The 26,993-nt window shown below is 53.8% G+C and overlaps 1 protein-coding gene across 2 annotated transcripts in view; it reads right to left on the bottom strand.

Annotated features, from left to right (window-relative positions):
- The window catches only part of SLC24A4 (solute carrier family 24 member 4), a 171,215-nt gene that overhangs the window by 41,794 nt on the left and 102,428 nt on the right, over positions 1-26,993 (bottom strand). The window contains exons 3-11 of one of the 2 annotated variants that reach the window (XM_045807978.2): positions 18,622-18,698; positions 15,518-15,592; positions 13,060-13,144; positions 12,426-12,529; positions 11,544-11,618; positions 8,523-8,548; positions 6,737-6,790; positions 4,983-5,125; positions 122-291 (exon numbers count right to left, since the gene is read on the bottom strand). In XM_045807978.2, the coding sequence (XP_045663934.2) occupies positions 122-291; positions 4,983-5,125; positions 6,737-6,790; positions 8,523-8,548; positions 11,544-11,618; positions 12,426-12,529; positions 13,060-13,144; positions 15,518-15,592; positions 18,622-18,698 (809 nt within the window). The remainder of the gene's footprint in view (positions 1-121; positions 292-4,982; positions 5,126-6,736; positions 6,791-8,522; positions 8,549-11,543; positions 11,619-12,425; positions 12,530-13,059; positions 13,145-15,517; positions 15,593-18,621; positions 18,699-26,993) is intronic. The other variant, XM_045807979.2, reaches the window with a different exon arrangement.

Raw genomic sequence — 26,993 nt, 5'->3', positions numbered from 1 at the left:
CTCCCTCCTTAAGCAGGGACAGCAATAAAGGCCAGCCAGGCCGAGGATGTCCTGGTGGCCCAATACCAGCGAGTGTCCTCAAAGCACAGGAACACAGCCGAGGCCCTTGACGCAAACTGACCTCGTTAATTATGATCCTGCTGGCCATCCGCAGCCGGGTCCTGGGCCCAAACTTATTGGTGATCATGATACGTAAGCCCGCCTCCGGGAAGCTGAACTTGGGAGGGCTGGAGCTCATGACCTCGTCCACCATCACCACTGGGTTTTTGCTGTAGTGAGGCTCCTCCTTCACTATATTGAACACAACACCATGATTAGTGCTGAGATCTCCCTGGGGACGACACCCCAGCGCTGGGCCAGCTGACTTCCCCTCAGGCTGCAGACCTCCCGGGGCTATGGTCTTGGCAGCGCTGGGGAGCCTGACTGAGCCCAAGGGGACCACCTGCCCTCTGGGAGTGTTAGCCGAGGCCCCGTGCTACAGGACTGCTCACGAGCAGATGCCCCACGCCTAGCCCCTCCATCAGGTGATGCCCCCTCTCTTTGGGGGCCCATCTTGACTCAGGTCTCTCAGTTCCTCATCCACACCTCACTGGGAAGCCCAGCTACAATTCAGATGGTCCCTGTCACCTCCCAGCCCATGGCCGTGAGGGGACCTTCCTTTCCCTCTGTTGAGAGAGGCTCAGATGAAACTTTGGAAATTGACAAGGGCTCTCCAGGATGGAAAATTCTAGAAAGCACCAGATAGCACTGGCTCTCAGCTTCCCACCAGGCCACCCGCTCTGTGTGAACAACCGTTTCCACCTGGCAGAGAAGGATACGTCTAACTCTGCTCTCCCTGAGGCCCGCAGTGAGGGTGAAGATGAGGCTTACAGGCCCCAGATGAGGCAAGAGAGACCCAAAAGGTGAGCCTACTTGCCGAGGGCACATGGTGAGCTGTTGGCCGAATCCAGTGTCTCTGAAAAAACACACCCCTTCCAGCAGGGAGGCTGCCCTGACCCTTTGCATCCCCCCCCCCCCCACCTTCCCGCCCCATGTCTCCAGGTCTCAGGCCTCTTCCTCGCCACCTTCACGGACTCGCTCAGGGGCCGGCATCCCCAGGGGATCTGACATCTAACTCCCCGCCCCCCCCGAGGGGCCAGTCATGGAACCACTCAGGAACACAGCACACAGAAGCAGGGGGCGTTTTCCCCTCCAGGGAGGCTGTCAAAGCAGATAGGCCCGTCCGTCTGCACTGGTCACCAGCTCCCAGTGAGCGGCCTTTCCGGGCTGGAGTAGCCAAGAGCACACCCTCGTGAGAGTTAATGGCACCAACACGGACAAATGCACACCAGACACGCACACCTCACCCAACAGGCAGCAAGGCTCAGCAGACAGGAGGTATGGCGGTTAGAAACGAAGCCAGGAGGACCGTGCATTTGTCAGGGGACAGACGTTAACCTCCAAGGAGGCGTGCCAGAGGTCCTCGGTGGTTTATTTTTGTAATGCATGTGTTATTGCGTGGATGAAAGCAGATTACTTACAATTTAGAAGAGAAGAGTTAAGGAGACAGAGGCCAGCAGAGCTCGCTGGAGGTGATTAGCGTGCGGCGGATGCCGAGAGACTGGGGCAGCATTCTCGATGGTGGCCAAGGTGCCAGGGGGTTATTTGAAGGAGGAGTTAGTAGAGGGGTTCCTGCTACAGGGGGTTTCCATGCTCAGGGCCTCTGGCTTTGGGAATGGCCCCTCTCCTGGCCGATTTCCACGGCTCCATCCCACTTGGAGGAGAAGGAGCCCCTGGGCCCACCGTCCCTCGCTGCTGGAGAGCTTGAATCCCTCCCTCGCAGGGACCCCCCAACTCTCAGGGAGGTGGAGACCAGCAGAGTCACCTGAAGGCTCCAGGCTCTGCCCAGTCCTTCGAACCAGCCCTGACACAGGCCTTCCCTGGGGGAACCCGGGGATCACAAGGAAGGAACCTATGTAGCATCCTCTCGCTGAGCCAAAAGGCACGCTAACTGGCCCCCCGGGGGAGCCTCTTGCCCTAGTGCTGTCACCAAGTGGCAGCACGAGGTGGTACGGCCAAGCCAAAGGTGGCTGCCGGAAGGTCACTCCATTACCGAAAGTGTTTCTGGCGGTTCATTCAGCCCCAGGCCAGGTGTCCACCTCCCTCCTCCCTGTTCGAAGCCAAAGTTGGATGCAGGGCCAGGGCAGCCTGGAAAGGTCCACTGGGAGCCTAGCCATTAGCTGCGGCGGCCCCGGCTGTCAGGCTGTGTGCAACCAGCGAAGAGAGGCAGGACTCCCCGCAGCAGTGGGAAACGGGAGGGAGGTGCCCTCCTCCTCTGTCCCAGGGACTTTTCTGGGCGTACTGGGCTCTGCTTTCTGGAGAATTGAAGTGTGATGTGAAAAATTTCTAAGACTTTTAGAAAAACCCAAACACCTGAACAAAGAACAAAGCTGAGGATGTTCTTCTCCCCCACCCTCAAGGAAAAGAAAACCATAAAAAAACCAAAAAATTGGCCTGAGAGGATCTGGTAAAAAGAACCGCATGACCTTTGAAGAACATTTAAGTACGTAAAGGCATTTTACAGGAGCGGTAGTAGCAAGGCCAAACGCCTGTGAAGAGGCCAGGTTAAAAATTTTGATTTGACACAGGGAAACACCGAAACTGGTAACAGGAAAGCCAGTGTGTGTGTACGTGAGTTCTTGAGAGAGCTCACGAGCCAGCAATCTTGGGCTTCCTTGGGTGGGGGTGTGGGGTAGATGGGGACCTGCCTGCAGGCCAAGGAGCAGGGAGGGGAGCTCTGCATTGGAAAGATTCGTGACAACAACACCCCTAGGAAAAGCCAACTCCTGAGGCCCCCTTCTCAGTCCCTGCAGGGTTCCTGGGAGCTGCTTCCTCCTGCCTCAGTCTATTTCCGGGGGGACAGTGCCCTGCGGTGACTTGCACACAGGGCCCTCCACCAGCGGGGGCTACAAAACCCTGAAGGCTGCATCTCCGGGACTCCTACTTGTCCAATTCCAGGCCTGCAGCCCCCCTCCCTCCCCCCCACCTTTATCTCCTTGACCTTTATCGAAATGCCTTCTTCCTGATAAAACTTGGAAGGAGGTCTATCTTCCTCCTTGTCCCGTGGTTGGGGGGGCGGGCAGCTCTGTGTCTAATCTTCCAATTTTCTAGAAATTTTCCTGGACTTAGATATTTGGGTGAAAATAAGAAACCTGTGGGGGAGGTCCTACTGTCCTGGGTACCAAAGGAACGGAGACAGCGCCGTGACAGGGCTCTAGGAGGGGCCCCACGTGGGCTGCGGCCTCAGGACAGCCGCCCACACAGCTCTACTTTGAGTAAGACATGCTTCCCACGGGGCACTAGGGAGGGGCCTCCTCCCTCGGCCACACAGGTGGGAGTAGCTCTCGGGGCTGGCACCTGAGGAATGCATGACCCCCCCCCCCCACCTGGAATCTTTCTTCTTTGCTGTGAAGGTCCCGAGGGCCCCGGAGCACTGATCTCTGGGTACAAGACAGGGCAGGAGTCAGCCTCTGTCCTGAGGCATCGTGTGTGGGGATCTGCAATTGGGACCTCAGAGCTGCTGCATCTGCGGAGCTGAAATGCAAGCCAGCCGCCACATCCAGCCCTCCCCTCTGAGGAGGTTGGCCTGGAAACGGGCTCTCCCCTGGGTGGGCTGCTCGGCGTTTTGGCAACAGGACACATGCACACAGCCCCAAGCTCTATAGGCCTCCCTTCTCCGACCATCAGGGACGGGTGTCTGGCAGCTGGGCCGTAACCATGACTACACTGGTACCTGCCCCCCCCCCCAGTTGGGTTTCTTCCTTCTCTTCCATACGGAAAGATTCATTCCTCCCTCAAGCACCTGCAACAGGTGCCTCCCTCAGGGGGTTACCTGAGATGGCACAGAACAAACTTGCCTGATGTCCAGGGGATGGAGCCCCTACCCTGATCCACCCCGGGGTGAAGACTAGTGAGGGGCCAAGGGGGACAGATTTCAGCCCCAATGTGTCCCAGACACAAGCAAACCGCCCCTGAGACCACCTGGGCTGTCACAGACACCACGAAGGAGTTAAAGTGGCCTCCAAGAGGACGTGGCTTGCCCAGGGCCAGGGGGAGCATGGAAGAAAGACCCTCACGTGGCCCGTCCACCTGTCACGCTGGTGAAGAAGGCCTTTCTGAACAGCGTGGGTGGAACTGGAGATGCCCACCTAATCTGTTTTTCCATAATCCTCATTACAGAAAACTAGTCAGGCCCTAACACTCCCTGGGGGCTTGGGTGGGGAAGAATGGAAATGCTCTCCTCTTGCTGGCAGTGCCCCCCACCCGCAGAGGGAATCACTGAGTCACTGGTGGTATTAAGATGCGGTTGCCAAAGCAGCCGCCGGTCAGGCCTAGAGGATCGGGGGAACTCAGCAAAGCAACACGCCCTAGCTCCGGAGGCCCAGTACCCCAGACAAGGGGGCCAAAGTGAAGCCCAGGAGGCAAGGCTGCAGGCCCCAGCCCGGGCTCCCAAGCAGGGCTCTCTGGGGCCAGTCCGCCAGTCTGTGCATTCCTGCTCAGCTCTGTGGCTGCCCGCCCCAGGCCTTGCCGTTCCTCTGGGTGACGAGCCAGAGGTTTTGCCAGAACGGAGCTCTCCATGAGACCTGGGCCTGGCGTGTGAAAAATCACAGGGAGGCCTGCTCCTGTCTGCCACCCCAAGTCCTCAGCCTCCTGCCACTGGCCTTTTCCAAGGGTCAGAGAGGGAATTCGCTGCTTTTCGGAGGAGCCCAGCAGGCCTGAAACCTTCCTCAGGAGGCTCAGGAAAAGTCCCTAGGGCGTTACTGTGGACTCTTCATCCTTCTCTCCTCTACGCAAATGCAAATCCGAGCCACGTTTCCTCATTTAGTGCCCTGGGACCAAAGGTAAGAGGGTGACAATTTAGGGGTGTGTGTGTGTGCAGGAAAGAGAGCGGGAGAGTGGTTTCGGTGGCACAGCTTGGGCCACTCCTGTCTGCTCAGCCTTACCTTGCCCCAGCAATGGCATGGAGGGGTCATCAGAGCCACTATCACAGTAATCATTACCATCCTCCAGCTCACTGTTGACAGTGTTGCCATTGGCAATGGTCTTTTGTTTGATGGTGAAAAAGGCCTGCATCTTCACATTGTACCTGGAAGTTAAGGCAGGAGGTCAGAGCTGGGGGAGACACCTGGCAGGAATGTGTGGGGCTCCCCACCCCCTACACACAGTCAGAAGGCCCTGGGAGTGGCCCGTGGAGACAGCGAGGGGGAGCCGAGGGCTCTTAGCAGAGCTGACCGTCCCCCGACAGGACCCCTAGAACCTTGTGCGGTCCGAGGGCCTGCCCCACTGGGCTATTAGTGGCTTCCCAGGAGGCATAAGGAACCTCTGGTCCAAGAGCACGACCCATGCCTACTTATGCCCGTCCCAAGCTTGTCCTAACGACAGAAGTTCAGGCCAGCGCCAAGGGCAGCTCCAAGGGCGTGTTACCAGGCTGGACTTCGCTCCCCCAGCCCCGAGTCCTGCTCCCGTGGGCTGCCTGGTGGGCCACGCCTACACCGCCTGCAGCCACGTGCACCCCCCCACCCCTGACCCCAGAGACGACACCATCTCCAGCTCTGAGCCCGGGCCGCCCGTCTCACTGAAAGGTGCTCAGAGAGCGAGCTGTTCGCGTGAGGACAAGCCTCCCGGACTTGGACAGGTGATCACCCACTTTCACCGAACACTATGAACATTTGCCATAATAATAGGGATTCAGAGTCCCCTAAAACTCAGTGTTGTTTTTAACTCTTTCTGGGGGTGTGGACAAGAAGACAAAACCTAAAGAGAACTCAGCTCGGAGGGAGGGTTTTTTGTGTGTGTTTTTTTTTAATGTGGAAAAATTGGGGGGACATAAAATTTGCCATTTTAACTCTTTTTCATGTTTAAGTGTCTGATTCACTGGCATTAATCACAGTCCCAGAACGTGTCGGGTGACCCGTCAGCATTATTTACTTCCAAAACGGTTGCAGCATCCGAACAGTTCTGTGCCCATTCATCAGTTAACCAGTAATCACCCTCTCCCCTACCCCCTCCCCCACTAATCCCTAACTTACTATCTCTACGGCTTGGCCTCTCCTGGCTACCTTGCCTAAGTGGAACCATACCATCTTTGTCCTTTTGTGCCCGGCTCCTTTCACTCAGCACGTTTGCAGGCCTCATTCACGTTGTAGCATACAACATACGACAGAAGGCCCTTCCTTTTTTAGGGCTGAATAATATTCCTCACGGGCACTTTTGAGATCACGCTGACCCGGGCAGTTTTGGAACTGCTTCCAGGGTGCACATCCCTGACCCACGGTCTGCACCCTCCTTCCTGAGTGGCGCCCCCTGCCATTGTGCCAGGCCGCGGCCCTGGCAGTTGGCTTGTATGAAGCCTGGTGCAGAAGTGAGGCAGCCCGGCTCTTTGAAAAGAGCATTACACGATCGGGAGACTTACAGCGACGGTGAGAAAGAGCGGTCAGCCGGGGCAGGCAGGAGCCCCGGGGAAAGAGATCTTGCTTGCCACCCGTCTCGGAGCGGCCTCATCCTCCACCCACCAGCCCTGCCTCCCCTGGTCCAGGTGTGGATAGAACCCCCCAAACAGTGTCTGAGCACCCCAGCGGGTACCCCCAGAGAAGCGGAGCTGGCTGGAAGTGACTGGAAGGTCTGTCATCAGAAGGCTAGAGCAGGAAGCGGAACGAGGCGCCAGCCTGCCCGGCGGGAGCCGAGAACAGCTACTTACTTCATGATCAGAATGTAAAGCGCGTACAAGATGATGAGCACCAGTCCTTCCCACCTCGAAGAGAGAATGAGACTGTGGTTAGGGCTGCGGGCCCGCCCCGGGACTGACGGCTAGGCCGGGGCAGCAGGGCAGGCGGTCCCGTGGCCCTCCCTGGCCCCGGCCCCAGGCACGCGGGGGAGCCATGCCAGCCTGTGGCCGGCTGTCATCTGAAGCCATCTTGGGGACAGAGAAGGCCGAGGCTGGGTTCTTCAGTGACACGGGGTCTTCAGGGCTCAGACAGCGTACCCACAGCCACCCAGAAAGCTGAGGGAGCAGGGCCACCCCCTCCCAGGACTCACAGAAGGGAGTGGCCTGGAGTCATACTGACTTGGTCCTAAGAGACCCTTATGCTCACCAGAGATTCTGGCTGGGGACCAGAGAGGCTGTGGGTACAGGTGGGGAGGGACCTGAAGAACTGCCCGGAGAGAGGGGCCAGCACAGGAGCCTGCAGGGCTGAGCCCTGGGGCGCGACAGGGCAGGGCAGGGGCCTTCCTGGGACGCACATCCCTGCTGCCCGGCAGACGCGGTGCCCAACCGCATACACAGCCGGGATCTTTGCAGCTCGGACCACAAGCTTCTAAGGAGGTACCGAGCTTCATTTGTTTGGTCATCTGACAGATGCATACTGAAGGCCTACTGTGTGCTAGGCGAGAGCTATGGTTGTTTCTGGAGCCCTCCGTCTGCTGACAGAGCCTGCAGTCCAGCAGAGCTGTGGAGAGACTTGTAGGTGACCCCGCTGCCACCACCCCCAACTCCATCTAAGGAAAGGAGACCCCCGATGAGGAGTGGCTGCCTGGCCCACATGGTGGCTTAGCGGCCAGGTCGGGGCCAAAAGCAGGGCCCATAGCACCTGTCTGCTCGTGTCCTCAGCGAGGCCTCCTGAGCACATTCCCACAAACAGACACCCATGGGATGCTGACTGTGAATCACTGTCATGAAGGGAACATTTCTGTGGCTTATGGATGTATGATACATGCATATCATGAATACACCAACCTTTCAAGTTTCTGCTTTATGTATCTTAGTTAAGGAATCATTTCCTACCTCGATGTCATAAAGGTGAGTCCCTACATTTTATTCTGTTTTGTTTAACTTTGCTTTTTACAGTGAGAAAGAGAGAACGAGTACAAGTTGGGGGGGGGCAGAGGGAGAGGGAGAAGCAGACTCCCCACTGAGCAGGGAGCCCAACACAGGGCTTGATCCCAGGACCCTGAGATCATGACCTGAACCGAAGGCAGACACTTAACCGACTGAGCCACCAGGGGCCCCTACAGTAAGATCTTTAATTCATCTGGATTCTCTTCTTGTATAAGGTGGGAGGAAGGGACCTGATGTTATTTTGTTCTCTATTGACCCCTAGTTTCCCCAGCAGTATCTGAGACCCTCTCTCTAACTCACTGCCTGTCGTGACACCTGTCACATCCCCTGGCCAAGACATGGGCCCACGACTGGGTTCTTGGCTCCACAGTCCATTCTGGTCTATGCTTATCCCAGTGGAAAAATGCCGTACTGTTTTCATTATTTTAGCTTTATGTTATATTTCGTTATTTGGTAGAGTGGGAACACTTAGGGAAACAATCTTTGTCACTTTGAAAGAATAAAGGCGTGATTGCTTTGCACCATGTCTTTTTACTTTCACAAGTGCATAAGCTCATGTTTGTAAAAATAATCTCAAAAAAGATTCAATGAGCCCAATGAGGAAGGATAGGAACAAAAAAGGAACAAGAAACAAACGTTTAAAACTTACCACACAATTTCTTCATCGTATATGAACTGGAAGGCAAAAGAAACAAAGGGGGGCACAGATTTATTCCCAAAGAACACACACAGACCCCTAAGCACTTGGAGCTCACACACGCTGCCTTGTTATTTTCACACAAAGCTGGGCTCCTCTCTCTGTTTCTGGGTTTCTCAGCTGCAGGGGACCTTTCCTTAGCCGAAACCCATCCCACCAATGCCACCGTGTGTGGCCCCAGGTTGGCGTGGGCCTCCTAAGAGAAATGGCCCACGCTTCATTACGCTCCAAGTCATGGACGGGGCCAGCCTGGCAGGGGCTGCCGTCAGTAAGGGAACAGGCTTGCTGAAATCAACACTCCTAAAAACTGAAAAGACACCTACCTGTCTGTCTCCCTACAGTAAGGGATATTATTTTCATTTTTTAGAAGATTTTATTTATTTATTTGAGAGCGAAAGAAAGCATGAGCAGGAGGGAGGGGCAGAGGGAGAAGCAGACTCCCGCTGAGCAGAGAATCCCACATAGGAGGCTGTTCCCAGGACCCTGGGATCACGATCTGAGCGGGAGTCAGATGCTTCACCGACTGAGCCACCCAGGTGCTCCAAGGGATATTATTTTCTTAAAATAGAGAGAGACCTCTTTGGAGATTCTCAGGGCAAAGGACCCACTTGTACCATTTGAAAGGAGCCCAGGGCTGATGGTGGGGATGCCACGGTTTTTTCTGCAGAGGGCACGGACATTGCCCCACAATCCCACCCAACCTCTCTGACACAGACACAGATGAATGATGTCCCTATGGTCCAGGGGAGGGGTCCTAGGACCACCCCAGCCAGGTCCAGTGCGGACAGGAAGGTGGAAGGGCTGCACCCACAAACTGATCTTGGAGACCAAGGGGCCCTGCACAGGATGCAAGCAGAAGCCAGGGGACCCATGGTGCCCCTCTCTCCTGGTGGGCGGCATACATGGGAGCTGCCGTGGGGAGGCCACTTCCGGGAGGGGTCATCCTGGCAGGGCATCACTGTGAGGCTCCCCAAACTCTAGGCTCTGAGGAAGTGGCACTCAACAGAGCGGTGCCCAGCGCCCCCCTGGGGAACATGAGGACGTTGGCGGGGGATATTTTTAAGTTTATACAGCCCAGTGGAGGGCTACTGGCATTTAGAAGCAGGGACGGCCAGGGGCTGACCAGCCCAGAACATGTGAAATATGGCTATCAGAAGGTTTTCCCACATGTGGCCCACATCTTATTTAAATGTCTTGCTAGGGGCGCCTGGGTGGCACAGCGGTTAAGCGTCTGCCTTCGGCTCAGGGCGTGATCCTGGCGTTATGGGATCGAGCCCCACATCAGGCTCCTCCGTTATGAGCCTGCTTCTTCCTCTCCCACTCCCCCTGCTTGTGTTCCCTCTCTCGCTGGCTGTCTCTATCTCTGTCGAATAAATAAATAAAATCTTTAAAAAAAAATAAAATAAATCTCTTGCTAAATATTCAGACAAGTTGGGGGGGGGTGAGGAAAGACCTGAGCCCAGAACTCAACTCCACTGTACAAATCAAAGTACTTTTACACAGTTTTAATAAATATTATGTCATTTTCTAGTGAGGTAGATATCAGGCCAATAGAGGGACAGGTGGACTTGGCTAGGATTTTATCAGGAATCATTCATAATTTTGGAAAATCATGTCAATATCGGCATCGCTCACGGGGTCCCGCCCAGCACCCGGCCTCAGTCTGTGTGGGTAGTTTTCAGGCTCAGAGATTTTTCCATATGGGGGCAAGAGATTACATCATCCAGGGTTCTAGCATCTTCGTGCCAAAACATTCACATGCTGAAAGATGTGTTCTTTTATTATAAATGACTTTTGTCTTTAATTGTTTGGGCATCATGTTGATTTTTTTTTTTTTAAATGGAGTACAGGTAAATTATTTTATCTGTAACTTTCGTTTTTGGGGTTGTGGTAGGCAGGGGTCCCAGTGGTCTCAAATGGTCCCAGTAAGCCCCCGCCTGACATTCATGCCGCTGCACCTGTATCTACAGCCGGGACCTAGGGGCTGGCTCTTCACAAACAGAATATGGCAAAAGTGATGGTTACCGCCTCCCAGACTAGGTTACAGACTCCCTTCCACCCTGGTGCCTTCTCTCCCCTGCTCCGAGGGAAGCCAGTGCGCGGTGGGCGCTGCCCTGTGGAGCAGCCAGCCAGGAAGGATCGGAGGAGGCCCATCTGCAGCCCCACGAGGGATCCCCAAAGCGGATCCTCCCCCAGGGAAGTCGTGTACCCTGGCCAACACCTGTGAGAAACCCTGGAGCAGAGGACGCAGGAAAGCCACCCCCAGATTCTGATCCATGGACAAGAAGAGCAAGAAATACTTGCTCTTTTAAATTGCTGAGTTTGGGGGAAATTTGTTATGCAGCAAGAGATAATTCATACAAAGGATGGGACTGTCCTATACAGTTGGCTCTAGATCTTGTAAGATTGAGAACTGTCTCTCTGGGGCACATTCCAGAAAATCTGGGCACACTACGTGCGTCTGCCCTCATGCCACCACTTGAATTGAAACAGCTCCCCTGCGGATGGCACAGTCCTCAGCGGGAGCCGGTGTCATGTGCTTCAATGTCACGGGCCATGGTGTCATCCTAGCCCTCGGGGGACCCCTTCATGACCCCCATACTTATAGACCCTAGAAATCTCTGTTCTAGCTCTTCTGCTTTTCTCCCTGTTCCCCCAGCTGCCCACCCTGCCTGTCTCCAGCCAGCCTCTCTCTCTCCTGCTCTGTGGTAAGTGGTGAACCCAGAAACTCTGATTCTCAGGTGATGGGCTCTAAGGGAGGCTCTGAGGGCCCCTGAGGAGCAAAGTGCTTGAACTTAACCGTATGGACCATGTGACATATGCTTTGACGTTTCCAAGGCCTTTTTCATTCAGGGTGGTCCCTGGATTTGCTCCTTAACCAGGGTGTCAGGCAAGGGAGGCGCAGTGGGGAGAGAATGGATTATAGCATGTACCAGTTATAGGGGACAGAGAGGGGCAGGGGCGATAACTCACAGCAATGAGCACAATGACAGAGAGGGTGTAGTACACGGAGTCTCGGCACACAGCCCACCACGTCAGACGGACCACCTGCCAAGCAAAGGGCTGTCAGCTGCTGCTGGCTGGGGAGATGGGGGGGGATGGTGCGGGGAGGGGCTTTCTCACCACCCCCAGAGCCCCACAGGGGCAGGGATGTGCCCGTGGAGCTCCTCTGAACTGTGCCACTGGAAATAAATCTTTCCTGGCAGCTCAAGGCCACCCAGTGTCCTTTATTATATTTGGGGAACAGAACCACGGAATGTTTGTAAGTGATGGCCAAGCTGTCCCCTGCTCCTCTGAGATAACAGTGTCTCATGTCGCACAGCAGAAGCCCAGGGTCAAGGCACAGGCCGGAGGCATTAGCTTTCCCCCTAATGCCGGAAGCTTCTGGGGGTAAACTAGCTGCCCACCTCTACCTCCCTTGGCCAGGTAGGGCCTACTCCCGAGCCTGACTCTCTGGGGACGAGTCTAATGCCCCCCCCCATGGCCCTGAGGACCAGGAAAATGCTGATGGGGTGTCGACAACACGTCAGCCTCCTGCTCCTTGCTAAGGAGGCCAAAGGCAGGCCTCACGCACTTCCGGAATCTAGCTCAGGGTCAGGGTTACAGGAGGCACCTCTCAACTACCTGGTGCTGCTGAGTGAACGCTCACCCTCGGCCCGGACAAGAGAGCGAACGCTGTCCTGCCCCTGGAGCCACCGGCGCTGGACGTGGAAGGAACGTCAGACACCACTCGTACACGTGAGGACCTGGGCTTGCTCACAGCCTCAGTTGGTCAGGGGCACATCGAAGGCTAGGCCCCAGGTTCCCCCACTGCGGTCCCTTACGTCACGCTAGGAAGGGAGACAAACCACTGACCTGCCCCGCAAATAATCCACAAACGCCAGTTATACACAGGATGTTGAACACGGCGGAGCCCACGATGGTCCCGACCCCGACGTCTCCGCGGGTGATGAACACGCCTGGAACAGGAAAGGCGGAGATCCCCCTGTGCCTGCCCTGCCCCGGCCCCAGGCCGCCGTGAGGTCTGTGTCCCCAGCCCCACGGTCGGAGGGAGCTGCTCTCACCACCGCAATGCCTGTGGGGCTGAGCGGAACGGCAAAACCAGAGAGGAGAAAGTGTCCTGGGGGACCAGCCACTCCACTCCTCCTGCTTTTTTTAAACAGCTTCATCAAGATATAATTCACATGCCATACAACTCACCCATTTAAAGTATATAATCCAGGGTTTTGGTATAGTCACAGAATTGTGCGAGTGTCACTGCAATCCAATTTCGGAACATCTTCATCACCCCCAAAAGAAAGCCTCTACCCACCAGCCCTTCACCCCATCACACGCCCCAGGGAACCACGGCTTCACTTTCTGTCTCCCCAGCTCTCCCGTTCTACAGTCGAGGAAACAGAGGCTCAGAGCTGACAAATGCCCTCCTGGTCAGGGCACCAAACCTGGGTTCTCTCTAGACCCTGTGTCCCCGGCTGGTGGGATTTCTTACCAATAACGGAAGCAAACAGCTCGGGCGTCGAGCTTCCCGCAGCCATGAAGGTGGCTCCAGCCACGTCTTCACTCAGATGAAGTTTCTGAAACAGAAGTGACCATAGACACTCAGGCTGTGAGGTGGGGACAGTGGACACGCCCACTGGACCCTCCCGCAGCCAGGGAAAAGCGTGGGCAGCTGCCGTGGCCAGAGTCAGGGGCCTGAGCTGGCCGTGTCGCCTCCCGGCCCCCTGAGCACACGCCTCTCACTACTCTGTCGGCCACTGGACCCAGAGTCCCCTGTCCCCTTCCCCTGCCAGTTTCTGCTCATGCCGCTAAACGAGGTCTCCTCTCCAGCTGTACACCCAGAGCCAGCGGGTCCCCGGGACGGGTAGAAGAGTCTAGTCTTCCCATTAATGAAACGCAGATCACCGAGCGAGGGTCTGAGGATTATGCTCTCGCCTTCCCCACCGGACGATGAGGGCAGAGGGTCTGTTCCACCCTTGGATTTCCAGTGGTGCTCAGTGGGGGAGCCACCTCCAGAGCCCACGCAGACTTCGGGGACCACACAGACTTCTACACATCAGGGCTGTGGGACCTGGACGTCTGGCCCTTGCATTCCAGAAGGCCTTCTCCACGGCAGGCCCGACGCCCAGCTGCTCACGGAGACAAAGACCCAGACACCCTTTCTCCGGGGATGAGGGCTTGGGGTAGAGCTGGAGCTCTGTCAAGACACGCTCTGCTTGGCAAGGCCATGCTCCAGCCACAGAGGCCCATCTTCTGATCAAGAATGTGGTGCCGGGGGCTTCTGATGCTGGGAGAAACCAAAAAGGTTCTGGGTCTCCCTGAATACCAACGTGAAGTCACCTACTCTGTGATACTCAGAAGGCCTCTGGGTGGGGCTCGGTGTCCTCCTGCATCCACTTTCCAAAGTACCCTGGGCGGCCTGGGGTTATAGGAAGGGGTCCGTCAGAGGGGTCGGAACTCTGGGCTTCTGTCAAGCACTGACCCCCCAGGGCAGAAGCCCGGCCAGCCTAACCTCATCAGTTAGGAGAGGGTTCCACAGAAGATGTCCTACCATCAGAGCATCTCCAGTATCTTCTAGCACAATACAAACCGTGCTACCTCCTATTCTGTCTTTGCCTGGGCTATTCTGTCCTCCTGGCATGCCCTTCTCTGCCCTCTCTGCTAGGAGAAATCCTTACCACTTCAAAAGTTTAGACCAAATACCACTTCCTCCATGAAGCCCTCCTAGGCTTCTCCTCAGCAGAGACATTGCATCCCTCCTTTTGGCTCTTCAGGCCTTTGATGGCTCTTACTGAGCCCCTTCCAGTGGATCTGCCCACAGGGCCAGGACCATCCCCCTCACTCACATCTGTGTCCTTACTGAGACAGGTAACCTGGAGGGGCACTTCCACTGGCCACCGTCCTGTGCATTGGTCGCCTATTCCCAGAGGCCATTTCCTGATTCTCTCCATACAGTCTTTCTCTGGCTCAACCCGCTCACTGACCCCCAGTCCGGTCTGAGCCGGGTGAAAGGTGAAAGCAAGGGGAGACCAGGGGAGGGGAAGGCCTTTGCACCCCACTGCCACCTTCCTCACTCTTCAGGAGGCCCAGGTCAAAAAGTCCCTGTTCTGTGCTCAGCAGCAGGGAAGCACCTGTCCTAACCAGCTGTGTCCCCGGCTGCAGATGTCACAACAACAATATGGCCTCTAGTAGCTGGGAGATTTCACAGGGACGGAGTATGTGCCAAAGCCCAGAGCCCCCTGCACACAAGTAGGTGCTGGAAACAGAGGTAGTTTTCTTCCCTTGGTTTGAGGCCAAGGGTAAGGCAGAGAAGAGAGATACAGTGGGGCCTTTTTTTTTTTTTAATTTTTAAAAAGATTTTATTTTTAAGTAATCTCTACACTCGACGTGAGGCTTGAACCCACAACCCCGAGATCAAGAGTTATAGGCTCTATGGACTAAGCCGGCCAAGCGCCCCAGCCCTGGAGTCTCTCTTACATGCGAGGAAAGAGAAGACAAGAAAGTCACAAATTAATGAAACAGTTAGAAGGAGAAAATGTGAGCCTGCAAACACTGGAGCGAAGGGCATCCCTTGCTCAAGACCTGCAACCTCCCCCCAGACACGGACCCCCACCTGGCCCCTGCCACCTGCAGCTTGTTATGGGAAATGCTCCCTGCCCGAGCAGGTTTGCCTTCACTGGTGACAGCCTGCTGGGCCACCAGAGGTTCTGGGTGGTGACTACACGTCACCGGGAGCCTTTTCTTCTGCCCAATCGGGGAGAGGACGCCCCCTGCCAACTCCACTCGGGGGTTTCAAAGCCAGGCTTTGCCATGGCCACACTTTACCACCACAGTGCTCCCTGCTCGGTCCTTCTCGGCCTGGCCCTGACGTGTCCTGTGTGCTTGGTCGCCCCAGGCCCCCCGTCCCCCTGCCCGGCTTGGCTGTGGGATCCCATGTCTCCCCTACGTACCTCGCAGATCTTCTCTAAAGACGGAACGAAAAAGTCATCGCAGACTATGGCCAAGGCATAGAACATGTACAGAGCCTGAGGAGGAAACGGGAGATCGTCAGCGAAGGCACCTGCCGCGAGGAGGTGTGGCTGGCCGGCCGTCGCGCCCCGAACCAGGCTGCCATCATGCCCTGCCAAGGCAGAGGCCGAGGGCACAGAGAGACACACAGAGGACTATTCCAGCAACGCAGAGATTTGCTGCATCAATCCCCTCACAAGCAGACAGGGAAAACGAGGCCCAGGGAGGGGAAGTGATGTGCTGGGCAGCAAAGGGGACGAGAGCTCAGGCCACATGGTCTTGGGCTCCTTTCTCTCTGCTTAAAGCACCAGCTCTCTCCCCGGCACCAGAGTCTGCTCTCGGAAGGCCAACCGAACCCTTAGGGCTAAGAAGGAAAGCATTTAGAATCACCACTTTAAGAGTTCAAAATAAACAATCCTGATCTTCGCCTTTCATTTTTAGTGAAGGTGCCATCTCCTTCTTCCCACCTGGCCACCCCTTGCGGGAATGAATGGCAGGTGGAGAGCTAGCAGTTCCCGGGATGCTGCCTAATGTTGGCAAAGGTTAAAATACACCAGCCATTCACACGGGAGGTGCATGGTACCAAGAGAGTCCAGATTCTAATGCTGATTCTGGGACTTAGTTGCCAGGACTTTGGATAAGTCACATCTCCAGTTCTCAGTCTCTTCATCTGTTTGATGACAGAGTAAGGACAGATCAGTAGTTTTCAAATGGTTTTATATACAGAACCCCTCCCTGTCCTGTTCATCCAACATGGTTTCACTGAGCTCATCCTATGGGCCAGGTGCTATTCTAGGCATCAGGTATCCATGGCTCACCTGCCAGGAAAAGCCTCTGCCTCCTGTAACTTACCTTAGTGGGGCAAATAGGCAAATAACATGTAGCTGTTGGGAAAAGGCAAGTGCAAAGGTCCTGAGGCAGGAGTGTGCTTGATGCCCATGAGGAACAGCAAGAACACTAAGGCAGATAGACCAGAGTGAGACTGAAGTGGAAAACAGAGGATGTGAGGTTGGAAGGACAGGCCAGGCCCAGGACCCATGGACAGATGGGACTTTGTGCTGAATGCCGAGGGAAGCATTTCTTTCCTCAAAGACAAAGTGATACGGCTGCTCTGTTCACAAAAATGGGAAAGGCTGGGCTGCTTCAGCAAAAACACCTGTGCAGTTGTCGGAGTAGCTCACTAATGAACTGTGATTAAAGAAACTGGAAGATCTATGAGCTGTGGCCATGGCCTCCAAGGCAGGTGTCTACTGTAGTCCAGGCATGGCTGTCCCTGGATCGGGCTCATTACCTTTTGGGGGTGGGGGGAAGCAAAAAGAAACAAATATAGGGGGTTATGGGTGAAGGAGAGAGAACGAGGGGAGAGAGACCTGCTATAAAAATCTCAGGATACGGACTTGAATTCACATCCCCAGAAATTCCCCCCAACATTAAATCCCACACAAAGGGGAGGCTGGAGCTCTCTTGATGCCCTCAGAAACACTTAAGAGAAAAGGAGGCCAAGATGGCCCCACACTGCTCTGCTGGGCAATTCTGAGAAGCTTCCCAACACTGCAGACAGAAACTGGCTTCAAAGCTTGAGCCTTTCCTTGCTCTTAAAGAAGGGGTCAGGAAAGATTTTCTGAAACGGTCAGACAGTAAATATTTCAGTCTTGACAGGTCGCACCGTCTCTGCCACAAGGACTCCGCTGCTGTAGAAAAGAACACGGAGTGGGCGTGGCTGAGTTTCAATAAAACTTTATTTATAAAATCAGGAGGTGGGCTAGATTTGGCCCTCTAGCCATGGTTTGGCTAGTGTCTGCCCTACAGGGCTCCTGCAAAAGTCCTGAGGTGTTCTCAGGTTCGGGAGAAAAGGTTTTATCTTAGCAACGCCAAGACTTGCCAAGACTTTCCCAAGGCAGAACCACAGAACTATGGGATTCATTCGCCAAACCCACACCCTCTTAGTCAAAGAGGAGGGTGTGGGAAAGCCCGAGGAACTAGAAAGATAAGAACTCTACTACAGAAATACACAGGCCTGTCATTCAATATTTGCCTACAACCTTCATTTTCATTAATGGTTTATCCTGTTAATTAAAACTTCACTCATTCACCATTCTCAGGTGGCTACTATCTCCGCCAGAATCCTAGCTTCCACTTTCTGAATTATCTCTTGCAAAGACTAATACTTGGTGGGGCTCATAGAAGCAAATGGTGCTGGGTGGTTGGGGACCTAATTAGAGGACAATTTGCCATGTCCCAGGTAGAAAAGCACTTTCGTTTCCCCACACCATACAACAGGGCTGGCAAACTTTTTCTGCAAAGGGACAGAGAGTAAATATTTTTGGCTCTGTGGACCACACCACCGTGTTACAACTACTTTGGGATTGAAGCACGAAAGCCGCCGCAGAGATTACAGAAGTGATAGGAACGGCTGTGTTCCAATAAAACTTTATTTACAAACACCGGCAGTGGCTTCAGGCTGCAGTTTACTTACTCCTGGCAGAGAAGAGCAACTTCTGCCTATAATTTAGGTTTGGACCTGCTATTTCTTTTTGAATTGGTATTTGACTTCCACCATTTGTCCCCCAAGGCTCATCTGAAGACAGAGGGAAATTCGAGGAAGAGTGCACCGGAGTTTTAAATTATAGTTATGTCAAGGTGGTGAGATTTGGGGTGGGGGATCATGGGAGTCATGACAGCAAGCACGCACAGAGCACTTCTTGTGTGTTGTGCAAGGTCTAGGGCACTTGACTCACATTCACGCATGTTCACACATCTGGGAAAGATGCTGTCACTCCGTTTTTATGAAAGGAGAACATGGGGCCCGGGAAGACCTGGAATCTCGTCTCGGCTCTTGGGGTCACTTGCTGTGCAACACGGAGCCAGTCACCCGACAGCTTTAAGATTCTGGTATTTTGTGGTTCAAATGGGTCCAGCACCTGTCCCCCAGGTACTGTCTTACAAGGACGGGGCATCTTTGACACGCTGTGCCTCGGCCATGCTCTGCAGACACGCTTCTCCTGTCTGAGGGGTAGGAACAGCCCATCCCACCCGGGCCACTTACACCGAGGATATGCAGCAGGACGGCTCCGTGTTGTCGCTCCTTGTTGGAGAACAGGTCTGCGGGGAACTCGTGAATCGCTGGAAGACAAGAGGACACGGCAGGTTGTTATCAGCGGGCCTCGTGACGGCCTCACTAGTGGCGTGGGAGTCCCCCGTGGAACTGTAGAACTTGCTAGGCTTTGGACTGCCCTGGGAGGGGGCTGGCCAGTTACCGCTCCTGAGTCCACGGCACGCCTACGCTCTTCAGAAAACATGGCTGAATACTGAATTATCCACGGATGTTCTAGAAACTCGGGGTTGATCAAATTTAACGTAATCCTTGCAATTTTTAAGTAGGAAGCACTCCCTACCCACTAGGATAGCAAAGAGAAATAATAACAAATAGTAGCAAGGACATAGAGAGGTTGGAGCCCTCCTAACTGGCCAGGGGGTACAGCTGCTGTGGACAGACAGTCTGGCAGTTCCTCAAAAGGTTAAATATCGAGTTACCACACGACACAGCAAGTCTAATCCCAAATATCTGCCCGAGAGAAGTGAGAACACGTCCACACACAACTTGGACGGGGATGTTCATGGTAATATTCATAATCGCCAAAATATGGAAACAACCCAAGCATCCACCAACAAATGGATAAATAAAATGTGGTCTAGCCACACAAGGGAATATTTGGCCATACAAAGACAAAGCACGGACACAGGCTACAACATGGAGGAGCCCTTATGGAGGAAAACACAAGACCACATATTGCAAGATCCCATTACTATAAAATGTCCAGAAGAGGCAAATCAAGAGACAGAGGTAGATTAGTGGATGCCTAGGGCTGGAAGGTAGGATGGCTTGGGGGCCAACCATTAAAGGGTGCAGGGTTTCTTTTGGGGTTCATGAAACTGTTCTAAAATTGTCTAATGTTTGCACAATTATGAACACGCTAAGAGCCGCCCAGTTATATACCTGAAATAGATGTATGGTATGTGAATTCTATCTCAATAAAGATGTTACTAGAAAAAAAAAGTAGAAAAATGTCAAAATACACCAAACGGAGAAATCAGGGGATGGTTCCTCGCTTCGTCAGAGTCTGATCACGTTCCCAGCAGAGAGCTGGGTCCCGAGTGGCTTCAACGCCTATTTGGATCTGTTAAAAACGCAATCCCCGTCGACAGCCAGGCTGCGGCGGGAAACGGTCCGTCCCACTCGGGAGGGCAGGTTCTCTGCAGTCACGCTGCCTCAAGGTTCAGATCCTGCCTCGAACGTTTGCAGCGGTGCCAACAGGGACAGTTCCTTAACCTCTGTGTGCCTCAGTTTCATCATCGGTAAAATGGTGAGATTGATTTTAATAATATGCCTTACTTTTTAAAGTATCTCCACGCTGTGGTGAATTTCAAACTTGCCCTCCCAGGATTCTGGGATAGGATTCCCTCGCCACTGCCAGGTCAGAATTGAGAAGCAGGCTCACCGCTCACACCGGAGTCATTTCTGGTCCCCTGTCTCCCTGCCAGAGCTCAAGGACAGGTGTTCTCCTGCAAAGCACTTCCAGCTTCTCCCAGGCCCACCGGCCCCTCGTCTTAACCTCTCCTCCTGCCCATGATGGATCTGTCACTCCAGATGGGGAAGCCAAGATCCCAGAGAGGTCGTGACCTCGGCCGAGTTGGGGATAGCGGTGCTGGCATGAGGAGGAAAAGCCCCCCAGCTGCATACTCTCTCCGTGGAACCACACACACACCGGGAACACGATTGATGGGAGTGAGGCTCCACGTGGTCTCGGACCAGGACCCTAGGTTGAGACACAGCAAGGTAGGGAATGAGGGCCGAGAGCACTGGCCCCTGTCCTCTTATCTGCTGGACCCCTCAGGCCCACTCAGGTACCAAGTGTGTTGCCACTGGCATTCCACCATCTTGGGTCACCAAGTACCATGTCACAGTCCCTCCTTTGGCCCCAAGAATGCCCCTATTGGGGTGTTACCCCCACTGCTCCTGTTATGGGCTCTCAACATCCTGGATGGTGGGCGGCCCTGTGATGTGCAGAGCCGTCCGCATTAAGAATCAAACACTCAGCTTTTGGGGTATCACCCTTGAAATTCCCGAGGGATCGGAGCAACTCATTTGCTTCTTGGGCCTCAAAGTTGACAGGGAATGAAGGAATAATTCCTTCTCACCCCACTCCCCCATCCAAGATGACCAATGGATGAGAACTTTGTGAAGGTCATTTCTGCATTTCCCTGGTTGGACACTCCCACAGCCCCATGCCTTCAGCACATCAGCTGGACTGGAAGCTTCTAGAAGGCGGGGATCCACACTGCTCTGTATTACATTCTCCGTGCCTTAGCCAGGCCTGGCACACAGCGGGCTCCCAAAACACTTAAACAGTTGATTGAATTAAAAAATGATAAAATACAAAAATACCAATCTATATCCTCTCATCCTATTAGAATGCTCTCATAAACCGCTTAAACACCTAGAATGACACCAGCTTCGTGATGGGTGCTCCATAAATACTCACCAAGAAACTTCCAGGACAAAAAAAAAAAATCCCTTCTCTGTAAATATAATTTGGCCTTAAGCTCTGAAAGCAATGATTTCTCCCTTATGTGGAAAATCTTGTTTTTTAAGACCAGATTCTCCTGCAAGACCTAGAAAACATCAGCTCCCCAGACACCCAGAAAATGTTCCCACTTTAAAACAAGCAGCCTTTAATGAAATATGGATTCTTTCACTTTTTTTCCCCCCCTGTAATCAAAATTCTGTAATAGAACCGCTGCTGTCATTCCAAGAGGCGGGGGGTGTCTGTTTCCAGGTCTGCCGGCTCAGAGATGGTCATTGTAAAGGGGAGGCTTGGCATTCCTGTGGCTGACGTCTTGTTTTTCCAGGAGAAATGGAATGGTCTGGGATATTTCAGGGTGGATCAATAGACGTTTCTGCCCTGAAAATTCAAGACCGTCCTGATTCTCCGAGTCAGTGTGCTGAGAGAGCCGGTGATTTATTCAATCCTGGGAATTCTTTGAAAATTAGAGTAATGTGCCTTTCTGCTGGGAGGACGTATCATCTGGGCTCCAGCAGGGAGGAGATATGGATTATAAACGGCTTTGTCCTTGGTAGGAACAGGCTTCTACTCGTTCAGCCATAGGGCCTTGCTTGCTCTGCAACCCCACATAGAAAGCGGAGGGTGGCAGAGGGGAGGGCACGCCATCCAGGACTTAATTTCGCCAGGCAAGACGGAGTAACCAGCAGAGTTATCAGCTGCTCATGACCCACTGCCCTCTGTATCCACCCAAATCTTCTGGACACATCCTGAACCCACGAGGCAGGCCCTGCAGCCGTAAATGTCCCTCCCTGTTTCGCAGGAGAGGCTCAGAGGGGAAAGTGACCAGTTCGGGGACCCTCGCCATAGAAGCCAGGACTCACCGCGGAACCGCACGTTCCTTGTTTAGGGGTAGGGGCTGCCTCTCACACGGAGGGACGGCCCCCTGCAAAGGGGGAGGGAAGACCTGGATCGGAGTCTTGGCACAACTACCCACCGGCTTGTGGGACCCCACCTGAGTTTGTCCCTCCATTTCTTCAGGCACTCTGCTGCCACGCGAGGTGGAGGAACGGTCATTTGTGACTGTGTGTGGCTGCAACACGTGGACGGCCATGCTGCCCTCCCCAGTCGGTGGCTGGTAGCTGAGACCAGTCCGCTCCCTGGTTCAGGAATCGAATCCTCTAGAGACTGCCATCTGGGGTATGGGCCACGGAGCATGCACAGCAGGAACCCGATCCATCCCACCTCTGTCACCACCAGCAGCAACGTTAAACCAGGGACAGCTTATGCAGCTGCTCAGAGCACTGGTTCTAGAAGCAGATGGAGGGGTTTCAGGAAGGGCCTCCGCCCCTTGTTTATTACTCGCAGGACCTTCACAAGTTGCTTAACACCTCAGGGACTGTTCCCTCACCTCTCAGTGGGGATCACTAAGCACCTACCCCCCTCCCCCCGCCCAGGCTGCTATAAAGTTTAAAGGAGGCACAGCGCTTAGCCCTAGTCAGGCGGCTGTCACCCAGGAGGGTTAACTTACAGACCCCACCCTGCATACAAGGCTATCCCCATTGTCGCAGGGGATGAGCCTTGGGTTTGTGAAAGCAAAAGGGAAGACAAAACCAGCTTAGTGGGGAAGAGCGGGAGACGGTGACTGAGATCAGACCAGCCACATCGGGATGTGGATGCTGGGGCCCCTTAATCCCGGCTTCCTGAGAAAAACTCTCCTCCCGGGCTTGCTGGGATCAGAAGCCCCCAGGCCCTGTTCAAGGTCACGATGCTTGCACTTGCACGTCTGTGAGGGGCCAAGCCGTCCCTTCTGCTCAAATCCCCACCAGGGAGGAGGGAAGAATCAAGGGGACAGGCACATGCGGCTTTTGAGGTCACGCCTAAGCCTTTAAGCTACAGAAATCTGGCAGGGGTGGGTGTGGGAAAAGGGAAGAGATGTGTCTGTGGGTGGAACTGAGCTCGGGGAACCAGGGACGAAGCCGGCACCCTGACGCTGGGGGATGGGGTGGGGCGAGCCCAGGGAAGAGGAGGGGAGGGAAAGCTGCCCAAGACCCAGCAGCCTCTGCCCACCTCCCTTTTAGGATTCTTTCCTTTGGACTTTGGTGCCCAGAACTAGCTTCTCCATTACTTGTGGTCCTGAACATACCCCTCTCAGATGTCCACCTCCCTCCCATCCACCCACCTCCACTGTGTGCAGGGCAGGTGGGAGCTGTGTATGTGGGGGAGGGGTTCTTTCCCACTAGGTGCCTACCTGAATATTGGAGGGAAACTGTAAGGCCCCTGGGGACAAAAGCATCTGCAACCCCCCTCTCCACCACAGCCTATAAACGAGACCCCTAGGCACACTTGAACTTTTCGTGGACAAACTTACATGGATGACGTCATTATAGTTCAGAAACCCTGAGTCAGTGTTGCCCTTTCAAAGCTCTGTATTTCTGCCAACATTGCCGCTCATTTTCAAAATGTATTCATTTGTTCAACAAGGTATTTGCTAATAGGTGTCGGACTTTCTGGGAGAGGGCAGATGGGATCCTGAGGCATCCGTGGGCTTGGCCGCTCCCCGTCTCGGAGGGTGACTTGACTTTCAGAGAAAGCCAAAGTTCTCCAGAAAGCAGCAGGATGTCAAGATGGCAAATACCCCAATCCCAAGAGCGTACAGATCGATACGTATTTCTTGAGTGTTACTGTGTGCCAGGCACAAGCATTTACTGAGTCTCACAGATGTGCCCGTGAGGGGCTGGGGGCAGTAGGACAAGCAAACATGATTGAGAGACAGTGAGAAGCTTGCAGGGATGGTGGGGAGGGAAGCAAGCCAGGCCGCTTACCGACCTGAGGGGGTGCGAGCAGCAAGCCCATGGAGTGAGGGGCACCTGCATCAAGTTTCAAAGGCTGCGTTGCAAACCTCCCATCCACCACATTGACCCCGAGAAGACCACTATCCCCATTTCTTGATGAGGAAATGGCGGATCTGAAAAGCTAGACTGGCCTACGGTCACACAACCACGGTTTGGCACAGGCAACGAGAGGAGGGCCCAGGCGGGAGCCCAAGCAACACCAGGCTCTTCGCCAGAGCATTTTACCCGCAACAGGTGCACATCGGCGTGAAGGTTTCCTTTACCCAAGGATAGGCTCTGTAACCCCAGAAGCTCTAAGGGCCAGGGCAAGGATAGGCTCTGTAACCCCAGAAGCTCTAAGGGCCAGGGCAAGAAGTACTCCTGAAAAGAGGACTGCACACGCATGCCGTAGGCCAATTCTGCTGGTAGTCCATGGCCCACCCATGCGGAGGTCTTGTCCGTTACTCCACAGATCCAGGGAAACCTGTCACTCCTCTTCCTCAACCTACTTGAAACATTTAAGAACACTGACCACTTCTTATTTATGGATGTATGAACATATGAATGAATGAATGAATGAATGAATGATCTATCTATCTATCCACCTACCCACCAATTCACATTACATATAGAATCCATTCTTTGGGGCACACACTGCCGTGGGTCTTGAGATCCACCCATCACATCCCAAGACAGCAGAGTTCTATCACCCCCAAAATTCCCTCGTGCTGACTTTTTATAATCAACTCCCCCCCACACCCCATTCCTGGCCACCACTGATGTGTTTCCTTTCCCTACAGCTTGCCTTTCCCAGAACGTCCTATCAATGGAGTCCTACAATATGCAGCCTCTCCTTCTGGTCTCTTTTGCCTGCTTTGGTCTGGCTTCTTCCACTTGACAAAATGCATTAGGATTCACCCACGCTGCTGTGCGATCCCACCTCCATGCAATGTCCTCACTTAGCTTCTCCCCCACTATCCTCACTTGCCCGGTGTCCTTTAGAGCCTCCCTTCCTTCATGGAACCCCGAATACTGTGGTTTTCAGAGCTCTTCCCAAGCCCTCTTTTCTCTCCATCTATGTACCTCCCCACATGATCTTGGCTTTGACTTCCTAATCTCTGCAGACCTCTCCCAAATCCCAGTCTTTCCTGAGCTCAAGACCTAACACACCCAGCTACCAACTGATTGTCACACCTTTGCCATCCTACGAGTACCTTAAACCTGTCCCCAGTGAGTGGCCCACCATCCATGTTGGTCCGTATGAAAGACATCCTGGTGTTGGTCCGTCCTCCTCCTCCATGCTCTGTGATGGGTGGACAGAGCCAACTGGCACCCAGCTTCCAATTCGACTTCCTTCCATGAGCCTCCCCGTCAGGGACACTAGTACAGTGCACGAGGCAGTGCACTGCACAGTGACATATACCAGCCTTATTCCCTGCTCTGTGGAGTCTGGACTACCTTGAAGCTAGGGCTCTGCATGAGAAGTAGGTTCTTCCAACCTAGGGGAATGGGAGGAAAGAGAAGAGGCAGAGGGGTTCTTCGTCTGGCAACCCATGTTACAGAGATGTAAGTGTAGAGAGACTCTCCTGGCAACCGCACCCACTTCCTTATTCTCCCCAAGGTTGTCCTTGAACTCGATCTTCCCATTTCTAGCTCCCGTTCTTTAAGCCTTTCTTACAATTTCATAAGCACATCATTCCCTGAATTAAAGTCCGTTCTGTTTAAAATGTGGAGAGGGGCTTCTATTTCCTGCATGGAACGCTGACGGCTACCCTCTGCCCGCTTTCAGCCAGTGCTCCACGGGGTCCTGGCAATCTCACCTCCCACGCGGCTTGTGTTCACCCACTTCTCCCGCTCTGCCAGCCTCTCCAGGTCATGTCTTCTCTTGATCTGCCCCCTTCTGTGTTCTGCATGCAGCCAGACCAGCTCCTCCACCGGCACGGAGGGCTTGAAGCCCTTCAACGGTTCCCAACTGCTCTGAGGATAAATGCCCCCGTGGGCACAGTGTGGCCCCACCATCTTTCATCTCCTCCTGTCACCTGCCCTCCCACGCTGGCTCTGCTCTGGTGGGTGGGCAGTAACTGTCCGTGGAGTGAATGAGTATTTGACCTTCGACCTCCCTTCAGACGCAAACCCACTAGAATGAGCTCAGCCCAAAGGATGCCCAAGGGATGGGCTGGCCGGCCCTGCTTCCTCAGCTCTGGCCTTCCAAGGTGTCGCCTGGATGCTGAGCCATGACCTTTCCCAGAAGGAAAGGGTTTGACAGAGATGCGCTTCCATTAAAAGCTGATCTTTCTTCAACCTTTCAATTAGTCGACTCTCTTTACGGAATATAAACTGTGAAGTGAATTTTTCAAAACAGAAAAAAAATTGCCTCAAAACACGCCATTCTCTCTCTCTCTGCTTTCTCCCTTGGTTAAAAATAGCCCCACGTTCTGAGCACTGACGTTTATTCTGAAACGATGTAAGCTAGACTGTAAGGCTGGGGAAGTAATTTAAATAGCTTCAAACTTCCATCATTTCAACTTATGTGTTTTAGAAACCACTCGAGTGCCAGAAACCAAAAGCAAAAAAAAAAAAAAAAAATCGTGATTTTCCCCAAATTCTACGGTTTAAAATAACTTCACGAAGAACTTTATACCTTTCATGGGCAATAGCTGGAATGTCTAGGTTTTATACCATCACCCTCATGTCTCAACCAGGAGCAAAAATTATTAAATCATTGGCCTAACCAGCATGAAAAGGAGTTTAAAAATCCTATCTTTTTTTTTTTCCCAGCACATTCCAAAAGAGATTAAACACCACGAAAAATAAAGATATGACTGGAAGATTCAGCAGTAGGACTGCTCTCTCCAGGAGCAACCACCGTGGAATTTAAGGGCCAGAAGAGGCTGCAGATGCTACCTGGCCCTGTTGTCCTGCACCCAGGACAGGGCTTGGCTTATCAAAATCACAGGGGCAACATCTTCTAAGCCGACACTGCCATCCCCACCTCCCTCCCCGGCCTGATGCTAACCGTCCTT

This window comes from Ursus americanus, chromosome 26, assembly GCF_024610735.1.
Source record: "Ursus americanus isolate L20-20 chromosome 26, mUrsAme1.1.p, whole genome shotgun sequence".
In the NCBI taxonomy this organism is placed as follows: domain Eukaryota; kingdom Metazoa; phylum Chordata; class Mammalia; order Carnivora; family Ursidae; genus Ursus; species Ursus americanus.
The sequence above is the reverse complement of the archived record's forward strand: the minus strand, read 5'-3'. Positions and strand labels throughout refer to the sequence as shown.